Genomic DNA, 13416 nt, shown 5'->3' with positions numbered 1-13416 from the left:
ATGGTAAGCAATAGCCTACGCACATTCACTTAAGCTTCAGGTTGAAACCATACCTCTCTGAGGGAAAACCGTAATCAAGGCCTGTCTCATTAATATGTAGGTATCCAGTGGCACTACAGCATAAACATAATTCTATTTCAGTACGCAACCAGGTATAGAACCAGACCCGTCATTTAGGGAAGCCGGAAGGTTCTGGCTTTTGAAAATACACTAAAAATGGTATATATACATTTATATATATACAAATATATATATACATACATTGAGAACATGTGCTTTGCCCCCCCCCCCCCGGAAAAAGTTGAAATGACGGCCCTGTATACAAAAGTATTTCAGTAATCATCTTTTGAAGAGCCATATTTATCTTACGTAATAATTTGCAACCTTACGCCATTCATCGTCACAATATTGTCTTTCGTCATAATGGCACCGGAGATTATCCCACAACAGCATATCATCTCTCTTTCTTCACGTCTGAGAACTGAAACGTACGAATACAACAAATGCCTCCACATAACCATGAAGGATGTGCTAGATGTGTAATACCATTCCACAGATTGTTCCCTCTATTTTAAACATCTCGTACAGTAAAGAGCTTCTATACCTTGCCTCATTTTATTTCACAGTCTTTGAGCGTAGGAAATTGGCTGTAGGAAATACTCCCTCAATTTTATGAGATAATATGTTATTATATAGCTACCAATTTCAAGGTTTCAAGCACCATTAGTGCATAATTTTAGAGATTACGGCACTTGAAGAAATCGTTAAAAAAAATATGTGTAAACGAATTAAATCGGCCTTGTTCTCTATAGTCACTCTACTTATAAAAGTTGCACAATTTTTTTTTTGTTTCAAATTCGAGAGAGAGAGAGATGCGCAAGCGCCACCTATTTTACAGATGCCATAATAATGGGTAAAACTACCAAAAATTTTTATGACCTGTTCAGTTATTTTGGAGATCTACAGGGTGAATATAAGTAATATTGCAATTTCAAAACTCTATAAAATAAAAACCACTGGTTAGAATGACTTTAAAATTTACATGAATACATTCTAGAAACAATGGAATTTTGTTTGGTGAAGAAAAAATAAATACTTAAAAATTTACCGATGGGGATAGCACTGAACTCGTGAAACACGGGAAATTTTCTCGCAGAACGGAAATAATAGACATGGGAACAATTTTATTTAACATCGCAAAATTTCATAATTCTTGTGATGTTTGTAGTGCTGTTTAATTTTTCCACATCACTGTCATATAGCAGCGTTAGGTAATAATCAAATTTTCCTCTATATATATTCTGAAGAAAAAAATCGTTACATAGGAAGAATTACTTCGCACCCGAAATTCGATGATAAAATTTTTTTAATTCTATGAGTGAGATTTTTTTAAATATTTTTCTTTTACATTTAGGCTTCATTGACTATATATACAGGATATCAACTATATAGTCTAGACCAGTGTTTCCCAAAGTGGGCAATATCCCCCTCTGGGAGGCGATGAAAGTTTCCAAGGGGGCGATAAAAGCTTTGGGTTTCGTGTAGGATTCTATGGGTTGGATTGATTTGGGGGACGATGAGGAGAAAAATTTTTTGAAGGAGAGGGCAATGGAACAAAAAGTTTGAGAAACTATGGTTTAAACTTATATAAGAGAAATCATCCTTAAAATATTCAATTGTATAATTTTAAGGATGATTTAGCCAAAAGTTGAGCATTATTTCTTGAGAAAATGCTCCAAAATAATTATGCAGTATCGGAGTTCGACTATACTTTCCACAATAAATGTTTATTCGAGGAATGAAAGATGTAACACTTTTTTCTTTTTTTTTTTCGGGGAAAATATAACTTCATCTTAGAAAAATCTGGTGTTTACTTGAAATTCACTGGCAACAAAAAAATAGCATTTTTTTCTCAGTGCGGCGCATAAAGCTTATGCGGTGCTTATTCTGAGAACGGGGTAAATATTTGCGAGAGGAAAATAATTTTCCTTTCTATATTTCGTTGGAAGAAAGAAAAAGGATTTATGAAGAATGCAAAAGTGTTTTTGGATCAACTTAGACGGAGAAAACATCCCAAACCACGCAAGTTTGTATTCTTTTCTAAACGAAAGAACAGATCATTTCGATCGTCTGAATCATCATCGTGATCATCTGACACGATGAGAATTTCCCCCTTTAATAAATATATTTAAAAACAAAAAGAAATTGTAATTATAATAAATTCTTTTTGGTCACATACTTGTCAGCGAGTCATAGCCATCGTCATCTGATGCTGTTGCGTAACAAAAGTACGTCATATTTTAATCGACGTCCTTGACTTTCATATTTTGTCTCGGCTTTTACTTTCCAATTTTTTTACATGTTATTTAACAACAAAGATAAATTTTGATAAGATAAAAATTGCTTTCAGTGATGTCTGCCACGTGTTCTTTCTTTCCTATTTTTTTTTCTTTCCTTCCATTTTCTTGGCTGGGTTTCAGAAAGTTATGCAACTCGAGTTTTCGTTGTGTTTTGTAAACATAACTATTTATATTTCTTTCGTTTTTAAAAAAACTGACGTGTGGAAATCCACAAAACAGATAATTGATGCATGCCCTTGTATGAAGGAAAGACTATGGAACTTCAATTGAATTTCCCTGTAATATTCTTCTTGGAAAATACAGTAGAACTTCGTTATAACAGGCTAATAGGGGCTGAATGTTGTCCTGTATAATGAAAGTCCGGTTTATGACAAATAATTCATGATTGACCTTTCTGACCAAGCATCTAGTTGTAGCCCTGGATCGAGGACTTGGACATAATAAGCCTTATTTAATTTTTTTTTACTCTATGAATTCATTCGCAAATAAATTCAATAAGTTGAAAGGGTGTCATTTCTAGATGTGGGGACCCTTTTCGAAATGGGGATGGAAATTTGTTCGAGTATCGTGCTTTCAGTTCCAATGATATCCATTTAAAGAGAGTAAGCCTATATACGTATTTATCGTATCTATATAGAGTCCAAGTGATACTGCATTAATTGTCTCTTAGACAATCAATACAATGTTTTACTAAGAAAATGTGTTTTTTTTTTCTTTTTCTACATAAATTCATAATGCCATGTATTTTCTGTTAATTAAATTATGCTCAAAAATTCAGTTTAATTTATTTTTGCTTCAAACTTGTCTACATAAAGAAACCGTGTGATCATTTCAATGAGAAAATGAACTTCAAAAAATTGAGGAAGGAAGAAACGTTAGAAAGAAAAAGCAGCAGAACCACGGCCTAACAGCCCTGTAAGTCCTTATTCTCAAGGGGAAGAAACTCTTAGAATGATGCAAATGTACAAAAAAAATCATAGTATTTTAAAAAAAATTATATCTGTATGATCATAGGCGTACGCAGAATTTTCTCAAGTGGGGGGGTTCAGATTTTTGTCCCTTCTGAGAAGGGTTACGTTTTTTCCTGCAAAATAACACTATAATCTTGGCTCGGGGGGGGGGGGTTAGAACCCTAAAACCCACCCCTTTGCGTACGCCAATGTGTATGATATAACTACACTTGAATTTATGCCTGCATGTACGTAGGGAAATATTGCAACACATCTGACTACAAAAGCTGCAATAAATATGCTATCGCAAGCTAATCAAAACGTTGTACAAGAAATTAATTAAAATAATTGCATACATTTTTCCTTTCAGGAAGAACTATTACCCTTTTTTTTTTTTTTTTTTTATCAACACACCAAAGATCCATAAACTAATATATCTCTGAATGTTGTTTTTCTTCCGCTAAGCATACAAACTTCTAGCTATTCTCACACCCTTTTTCTTTCATGAAGTCTGGAAATCCTCAATGTGTTACTTCAATGACACCCTGAAGAGAGATATAATGAGCTCTAAAATATGCAAAAATAAATATACCACATTAATAATATTTTTTTTCTCTCTTTTTTTCTCCACAGATTCCTGTAGAAACTGGTTTTTTGACTCTATTTAAAAACGCTGAAGTTCCTTCATCGACTCCAGGAAATTAAGATGAGATGCGAGTTACGTGTTCCTGTTGAAGCATTCCGTCACAAATCAACAAAACAAATATATATATATATATACACACACACACACGTATCAAATAAAAGACACGAAAATAATAAAAAAGGTAAAAGAGAAAAAAAAGAAGTTCGATTTCTAGCGTTTTGATCGATGTCGTGAGTCGTAATCGATCGGTAAAAATAGAAGAACAAACGCCCATCAGCAATTCTTCCAAGTTCTAATTATAAACAGTATCGCCTCTCAAAACGCTCCGTAATTACTTTCTTAATTGCTCTCTGCCGATTCAGAGAACTGATAACAGAAACGAGAAGTGTTATTATATTCCCTATATGAGTTTTTTTTATCGTAATCTTGATGAGAAGATACACGGCAATAGGGATGATGATGATGATGACTGATTCCCTCGTGATTTCGTTTTCGACGATAGGAAATGTCAATAAACGGGTGAATCCGTCCTCGGTTTTCTCTTAAATTTCTGCCTCTTAGAACTACGCGCTAGCTTTCAACGAACTTTACAGCAAAACCCATATTTGCTGCACAGTACGAATAAATTAGCTGAAATTTGTCTTTTTGCTGGTTTTACCACCCTGAATGTATGTACGAACTTACTTTCCTAATCCACAACCAGTTCACCGTTGTAAACCGTATATGTGCACCTGCTGCACTATGCCGTTGCTGGATTTGTGACTCACCTGCAATGTGTTATACCCTGTGTTGGTGGTCGTGTGGGACACATATACTGCTGTAATAAACGATTTGGAGGCATTCTGTTCGTTATTTGCGTATCTTTTTTTTTACTTGTGTACGTCAGCGCCACCTATTGGCTGTTTTGAGTTATTCATTTTTTCCTGTCTCAAAAAACTTCCTTGATCTAGCGATGCTAACCCAGCAAACCGTTTTTTATTTCGGTTATTTTTCCGCTTTTTATGAATTTTTAAAGTTTCTACGGACTTCTTGTCCACCCTGTATATATATATATATATATATATATAATAGTATGTCCTGACTGACTGATTCATCATCTCTGAGCCGAAACCGCTAAAGCTATAAATATGAAATTCGGTTAGTAGTTTTGTTTCATAAGGTAGAGACTCACTAAGAATGGATTTTTCTTATTTCAACCCCTAAAGGGGTCTTGTCTTGAGAGTTAATTTTCAGATTTCCGAATGCGTGCGGTCGAAGCCGCGAGTAACAGGTAGTATGATATGTCCTTCTGAAGACCGATTTCCGTAAATGAAATGTATTCGAGGGTCCCCCCCCCCCACCAGAACTACACAAGCTTGTATTTGTTATATTATTTATAATGTTTGCTGCATTATTTGCATTAACATTAAATGACCATTTTATGATACATTTGATTATATATTTCTTTAGTGTTAAAGTCCTTAATACTGGTTTTAACGGTACCCTTCTGCGGTCCCTTGAATATCGTTATAACAGAATTCTACCTAAAACAGCCTTTAAATGGAAGTGGGGAGGGGTGGAAGAAAAACACCATTAGATCACAGTTTAGATCAATGGTTCTTTACCTTTGTTAGCTCGCGATCTGGTTGATTAATTTTTTATAACTAGGAAGGCCCGGCCGTACACTCGACTAATAGAAAATAAATGAGGAATAATGAAACAGAGTGAATATCTCACTCACGTCCCAGTTTGACTGACGTCAGGCTAACTGGGGAGGCTATTAAAAAACGAAGTTTTCATAAAATTCCCCATTAAAAGAGAATAAAATCAGTAAAATTTGCTCCTTTCTCTAAAGCATAGTTTTCCAAACTTTCTATTCCCCATCGCCCACTTCATCAGAAATTTTTTTCTCCATGTCGCCCCCAACTCAAGTAAACCCATAGGATCTTATGCTAAATCCAGCTTCTATCGTCCCCCAGGCCATTCCATCACCCACCAGGGGGCAATATTGCCCTTTTTGGGAAACAATGCTCTACAGTCTACTTACACCGTAACATTTGAAGGAAAATTTCTCAAGGTATCGATAGTTGAAATTTTAGATTTTTACCTTCTTGACTTTCTAAGGCCAAAAATAATTTAATCTTAAAATATTACGGAGGTTGTTACGAAAAGGCAGAAAATTCATGTTAGTTTCTGTTACTGATACCTCAGTGAATTTTTCTTCGAACGTTATGAAGTACAGTAAATTTCATCCATTATAGAAATTGTTCGATTGCGGAAGAATTAAAAAAACATACAGTATTGTATTTTTGTATTCCCCTCCATTATTATTTTTACGTGAGAAAATATGAATATTCATAGTATCTGATCTAGCACAATGTCACTTTACTACAGTATTCTCAAAGTTGCGTAGCTCTCTCCGTTCGCAAGTTGTTTCAGGAGGGAGGAGTTTTCCGATACTCCTGTACATTTATTTTCTTCAACATCATCATTTCATTAATGCAACTTCTGACAAACATTCAATTACTTAAATATCGGAAACATTTGCATGCGGAAATTTATTTGATATTGGGAAAATTCCCATTGGAAGAAAAGAAAGCAATTTAGCTAGGCTGTCTTTCATAGTGTGATGCTTGCGTAATATTTGACTAGTTGCCTTGTCTGAGGAAATTTGTCATTGCGCAAACTCTAGATTTATTATCACCCATTTCTTTTTTTTTAGGTTTCTTTTCTAAACTGTCTGCTATAGCAGGTGAGAATCATGTTTTAAACTAAATGATTGAAAACTGTTAATAACAATAATAATAATTAAAAAAACAACTACTTCAGATTTGCATGTCTTTAATGACTAATTAAATTTATCACAGATGTTGTGCAGAAGGGTATTGAGAGGGGAAAAAAGGACTAAATATGCAGCAATAAATCGATCTTGCATAGATATCAATGATGGAGAATAATTTATACAAACAAATCGAATAAAAAATATGAAACTTTTCCTGCGTCTAGACAAGCCTTTATTTATTTATTTATTATTATTTTTTACGTTTGTTATATATACGTACGTGTATTTCATTTCGCTGCAATGCGGTCACATGGGTGTCGTCATGGTTCTGCATTGTGAAATTGTGGTCCCGATCAAGGGCGTAGCCAGGGGGGGGACTTGGGGGTCTGGTCCCCCCCCCCCCGAAATGTGAGAAAATGACCGAAAAAAGGGAAAAAGATGGCCAAATCTATTGTTCTGTCACTTTGGTCCCCCCCCCGAAATGAAAGTGGTCCCCCCCCCGAACGAAATTTCTGGCTACGCCCCTGGTCCCGATCCCTATGATCAAACAGCGGCTGTCAGATGAATATGGTTTTCTAAAGTAGTCTTGAAGTGGTCTTCAATCTCGAGCAACAAATACACCCACCTCCAAGTTGTTGTCTTCTTTTAAAAGTATAACCACAGCAAGCAATCATGATATAAAAACACATCGCTTTAAACCAGTGGTTCCCAAAATATGGGTCGCTATCGCATTAATTAGCTAGGAGATGGGGATGAGAGGTTTGCCAGAATAAAAATTTCTCAGTAAGAAATTTATTTCCCATCAGCTGAGTTAATTCATATCCATGTACGCCCTCAGCAGTCAATAGTAGGATAAGTGAGGTTGTGTGGTCATAGTGACGTACTCGCATTGCGAGCACCCAGGTTCGAACCCCACCGGTGGCACTGTGGTGGTCGGCTAAAGTTGGTTTTCTGTGTTTCCCAACTTCGAGGATTGAATGTCAGTCGATCTTCCGTTACAAAGTCTCGCAACAGACCTACACCGGTATAAATATTCAATCATTAGTCTTTACAATTCACACATACTTTTAAAAATAGATGACAGTCCCTTGAAAACTCACGCACAACACCAGACACGTACTCGAACTGTTCGGTACACATATACTCACACATACACACTTCTGGCCCAACTCATTTGATAGTAAAAAGCCCATGGCTATAGACCGGAGTTGTGTGCTCAGTTTGAAAGGGAAAAAAAGTCAAAGTTAAAGCACACAATTGATAATAAGAAACGATGATTTCTCATGTTGAGCATTTCACTCCTAAAATCAAGAAAAACTGAAATTTCTAGAAGGTTTTTCAACAGCCATTTCACGAATAAGTTGTAAAAACCCAGAAACACCAAGGAGCAAGTAAATAATTATTCATTTATTGGTGAGTTCATTCATTATTTTAATTGCATAAAGAGAAAACACAAAAACTGAAGAGAAAAAAAACCCATTTTATATAGTTTCATTATGAATGAAAAAACATTCTCAAAAAAACTATTTTGTTATTTTAAGTTCAAAAGATCATATAACTCGATACCTGGTCAGCCGGACCCGTGTTATTTTGAATGAGTGATCATACAAATACGTCCCACTCCTCTAAGTCGCATGTTCATGGTACCATTCCCCCACCCCCTGTTGAGACCCTCCGTTTTCATCAACACAAAAATGCAAACGAATTTGACAAAAACTAGTGAAAATTCAGAATTAATGAAAGAAAATTTTTTTTTATCATTAATGGAAAGCCGGAAAAAGTGAAAAAAAAGACAATTTATGGAAGAAATTAATTCAGAATCAATGATTATCAGAATTAATGAAAGAAATAATTTCAGAAATAAATAATATTCAAAAGGAGTGAAAAGAATAATTTCTGAATTAGAGAAAAGTTCAGAGATTCAGAAAAAGAAAATTCAAAAGATTGTAGAGAGAAAATGTAATTTCAGAACTATATTATGAAAATTCAGAATCAATGAAAGAAATTATTTCAGAAAGAAATTAATAAAAGAAGTAATTTTACAACTAATCGAAAAAAAATCTCAGAATTATTGAATGAAATTGTTTCAGAATCAATTGAATAAATTATTTCAGAAATAATAAAACTTCAGAATCAGTGAAAGAAATGGTTTCCGAAAGAAAGACGTAGTCTTTAAAAAAATATATTGTACGAAACAATTTAGAATTATGAAGATTTTTGGAATTAATGAAAGTATCAGTAATTTTAGGGCTGGAGGACCACACAACTGATCTTGCCTACTGCCGTCTTAACGCATGAGCCCACATGGGCATGGTCCGAGAGCCTCAAAAGCAGGGGTACCTCATGATAATGAAATCTGGTTATAATTTTCCAAAGTAAGTATAAAAACTAGTAGATAAGTTTTCAATCAAGCCCCTCATGAAAATAATTTTCCCTGAAGAGGGGGGCACGTGATGAGCTTAAGACGTCCCTGATCCTACCTGCAGGTTACTCATAGTCTTCCTATTTTGTCTCATTGCCCACCTATTCTGAAATCGCTCTCACCTGCAAAGCCAACCCCATTGAGTAAATGAATGGATGAACCAGAACTCTGCAACCGGACTTATCCCGTTGCCAAGATTTATTCCAGCCCAGCTTCATGGCAGAGTCTGCAACACAAAGAAGGCCAACTCCCCAAAGATTCTGTGTGATATCTGCTACCAACAGCGCCCTACCCCCGATCTCTTGCATTGCACAAAAAGGGGAGGATGATATTTCTGGTGATGATATCGAAACTCGCATTAAGATAACGGGATGGTAACGAAGTCGGTAGTCTCATAAAATCATCAACATGTGAACCGAAATTCATTGTCGAATCAAAAATGAGTTATTATCTGCCTAAGATACCATTTATAATAAGAAAACTTTTGTGATTCGCGGAAAAGTTTCGGATGGCTGTTTGTCATGCGCCGACGCAGGCCAATCCAAGAGAGAGACCGGATATAACATTATCTAGGTCTTGGGCAACATCCGGTTGGTGGAAACATATTGCTTTTTATAATAGTTGACTACGTAAATAAAACTCAGAAGCATGTGCGATATCACTTATTACGTGTGAGTCGAGGGGGAAAGAGAAAAAAAAAGAAAAGATGAGGTCTTGTAATATCCACAAAACAATTATCCTTAGTTTCTTATTATTATTATTTCTTTCAATTTCAAAAACATCTGGAAAAGATGATTTTGATCCAAGTAAGTTTTTCCCTTTTTTTTCCAGTCAACAACATCTTTTTTTTATCTCTTTTTACAGGAAGAATATATTGTGATGTAGTTGTATGAGAGTTTCTATCACCCTCTTTTCATTGAGGAAATATCATTTTGAATTTCTTCCATATTTTATGATCTGAGGAATAATAAAATTAAGCATTCATTTTCTTGAATTATGTATTTGGAAATGATATAAATTTAATTAAGATGAGTTTTTCTGTCCATGGAAAATAAATGAGTTCCTTTCACTGTCATTAAAATTTCATTAATCTATGAATTTGATTAAAATTGGTGTTTCTTCTTCTTTGCTTTTATTTTCTTATGCTGTGCAGTGATTCATATCAATTATTTTCTTATGTACTTTCATTTCTAATTTCCATGGAAAATAAATGAGTGCCATTTACTGTCATTTAAATTTTATTAATCTATGAATTTAATTAAAATTTGTTTTTCTCCTTTTTCGCTTTTATTTTCTTGCGTCCACGTAATTATTCATATTAATCATTTACTTATGTCCTTTTATTTCTAATTTTTATGGAAAATGAATGGGTTGCTTTCACTGTCATTAAAATTTTATTAATTTACACAATTGTATACATTACATATTATATATATTATTATTACTAGTATATTGTGATGTAGTTTTATGAGAGTTTCTATCACCCTCTTTTCATTGACGAAATGTCATTTCGAATTTCTTTCATATTTTATGATCTAAGGAATAATGAAATTAAGCATTCATTTTCTTGAATTATGTATTTGGAAATGATATAAATTTAATTAAGATGAGTTTTTCTGATAAATAGATGTCCATGGAAAATAAATGAGTCTCTTTCACTGTCGTTAAAATTTTATTAATCTATGAATTCAATTAAAATTGGTTTTTCTTCTTCTTCTTCACTTTTATTTTCTTATGTCCATGCAATTGTTCATATTAATCATTTCTTATGTTCTTTTAATTCTAATTTTCAGAGAAAATGAATGGGTTGCTTTCACTGTCATTAAAATTTTATTATTTTAATTTAATTTGTTTTTCTTCTCTTTCTTTCCATTTCTAATAAATGTCCATGGAAAATGTATGGGTTGCTCCCACTGCCATTTAATTTGAAAATTCAATTAAAATTGGTTTTTATTCTTTGCTTTTATTTCATTTCTCATAAATAAATATACAAGGAAAATGAATGGGTTGCTTTCACTATCATTAAAATTTTATCAATTCACGATTTAATGAATTTCTCTCATTGGAGGATTCTTGATTAAATGTTTAATCTTCTTCATTCACTTTTGATATTTATTTTGTGAAATAAATTATTTTCAAATACAGCAAAGAGATGAATAGACCTACAATACCTTACTTATTTGTCTAATCAACTGTGTTTCAAATATATATATATAAGGAGATTCACTTATATTTTTTCTATTATAACTAACGAAATATACTTTTTTTTTGCCATGATTAATTTTGCCATGGATTGTCACAATTTGATTAGTTTATTATGAATTCATTTTTTTAATTTAGAAAGACATGAAATATTTAAGGGATTAGTGAAGCTGTTGAACTGACATTCCCTGTATTGCATTAACGTTACGAACAATGTTCCCAATTAGAAATCAATTTTATTAATTCGAAAACATTATTTTTCAGAAGTGAAAGCACTCGATTTTTTCCCTTGAAGATGTTATATTCAAAACTTAATTCGGGAAAAAAAAATTTAATTTCAGCACTTATATGACATAAATTTAACTTTCTTTAATTCATCCATTTTTAAAGAAGAATAAAGTGTACTTTTTTTGTTTTTAATTTTAAGGTATCTGACTATATTGGAAACATCATTTTAGAAGAAAATATAAATTTTTATTTTTTTATGAAAGTCCCATTTCTTGTAATTCCAAAACAGGTCTTGTCGTGTTTATATAAGCAAAATATAAATAAGACAAACTTAGTGCTTAACAATAACAGTAACTTTGATTCTAATTAGAATCTAAGTTATTGTGAACCCAATATACAAGTAATCCGTGAACAAAAACTTTAAACGTGTTTTATGAATAATGCTATTTTTTTTACATTTTACTTGAGTTTGAAACATGATTTCTAAAAATCTATTGATTGTATCATTACAAAATTTTAATATGATATTTTACTTTATATTATTAAGGTTGTGAACCATAATCTATGTTTTAAGAAAAAAATGTCACATGTATTTGTCTAATTACAGTGTTTTATACATGATATGTAGAATGAAATTTCAAAAAATTCACACGTACATTAATACATTTAAGTGCAATTTATAAGCATACCATACAATCCATTAAATTTTGGTTCATAACCTGCATAATTATTAGCTGAATGTACTGTGGAAGTAAAAAACATTTTACTCACAGAATTTTTTCCAATCAAGCTTCAAAATATTACATGAATTCTGCTTAAAATTTGACGTAAAAAGGACTTTTTCATAGAAAATGGTGCAGGCAGTCAAAAAATTTATTGTAGTTTTCACCATTTTGAGGCACTTTATATCAAAAAATATTACTACAGTTCACTCCAGTACTATTTTAAAGGGAAGTGACAAGAAAGGTAGTCATTTACCTTAATGTTGTTTCTATGGATATGGGCAAGTCCAACAAACATACTAGAAAGAATTGAATTTTGCTTAATATCCATAAACTAAAGAAAAAAATCAATACAAATATTAATTTAGTGGGTAAAAAGTTAATGATGAAAGAATATTTTTTTCATGGAATAAATAATTGCTATGTTATTTTTGTGAGATGATAGTTGTGTCAAATGTGTTCATCCTTATTAAGCATGTAGCAATGCCATGACCAAGATGATGTATTTTGTGCATATTGGTTCTTTTATTTCCTTTCTTGATATGTTTGTGTTGGCTATTTAGGTGAAAAACTGTCACAGTCGAAAATGAAGCTACATGAGGAAGGACTAATATCTGCATTGAAAAATAAGAAATATTTAGAATCGGATAAACCTGCTAGTTTGTTACAAGTTACAGATGAATCTGTCAAGGTGGATGATCTTGGAATAACGTTACCACCTGAATATGCAAATGACACAGTGAGTGTTTTATGCCATCATATTATCCCACCCTTCACAAATAAGCAAAATCCTCAAGTTTTTTTTTTTTAATGACTGAAACATTATTCATGAAAACATTACTTGAAACTCTGTTGATAATATAGTTCAAAAACTCAATTTGAAAAAAATTCAATTTTATTTGTGTGTGTATACTGAAGAATGAATCTTTTTAAAGGTACATCTTTGAAGCTAACCAATTAGCAAATCACACTGGTCTACTACTTTTTTAAAGTTTTGTTAACTGATTTTTATATTATTTTCACTTTGCCGTTCCAAAAATGCAATCAGTTTTATTCTATCAAGTAAGGTTTGTTTTTTTCACAAAACGATTTTATATTTTGGGGGAAATAGATCAAATCCAAATA

The 13416-nt window shown here is 32.8% G+C and overlaps 1 protein-coding gene across 2 annotated transcripts in view; it reads left to right on the top strand.

Annotated features, from left to right (window-relative positions):
- The first annotated feature begins 9750 nt into the window (after positions 1 to 9750).
- The window catches only part of LOC149087040 (plexin domain-containing protein 2-like), a 21549-nt gene continuing 17883 nt past the window's right edge, over positions 9751 to 13416 (top strand). The window contains exons 1-2 of one of the 2 annotated variants that reach the window (XM_089231263.1): positions 9751 to 9945; positions 12855 to 13030. In XM_089231263.1, the coding sequence (XP_089087389.1) occupies positions 9846 to 9945; positions 12855 to 13030 (276 nt within the window). In that variant the 5' untranslated portion in view covers positions 9751 to 9845. The remainder of the gene's footprint in view (positions 9946 to 12854; positions 13031 to 13416) is intronic. The other variant, XM_089231262.1, reaches the window with a different exon arrangement.

Source organism: Pholcus phalangioides, unplaced genomic scaffold (assembly GCF_987345545.1).
Source record: "Pholcus phalangioides strain wild (caught in Gottingen) unplaced genomic scaffold, Ppha-v1.0 ptg000004l_1, whole genome shotgun sequence".
Taxonomy (NCBI): Eukaryota; Metazoa; Arthropoda; class Arachnida; order Araneae; family Pholcidae; genus Pholcus; species Pholcus phalangioides.
Note: the sequence above shows the minus strand (reverse complement) of the source record. Positions and strands in the feature narration are given on the sequence as shown.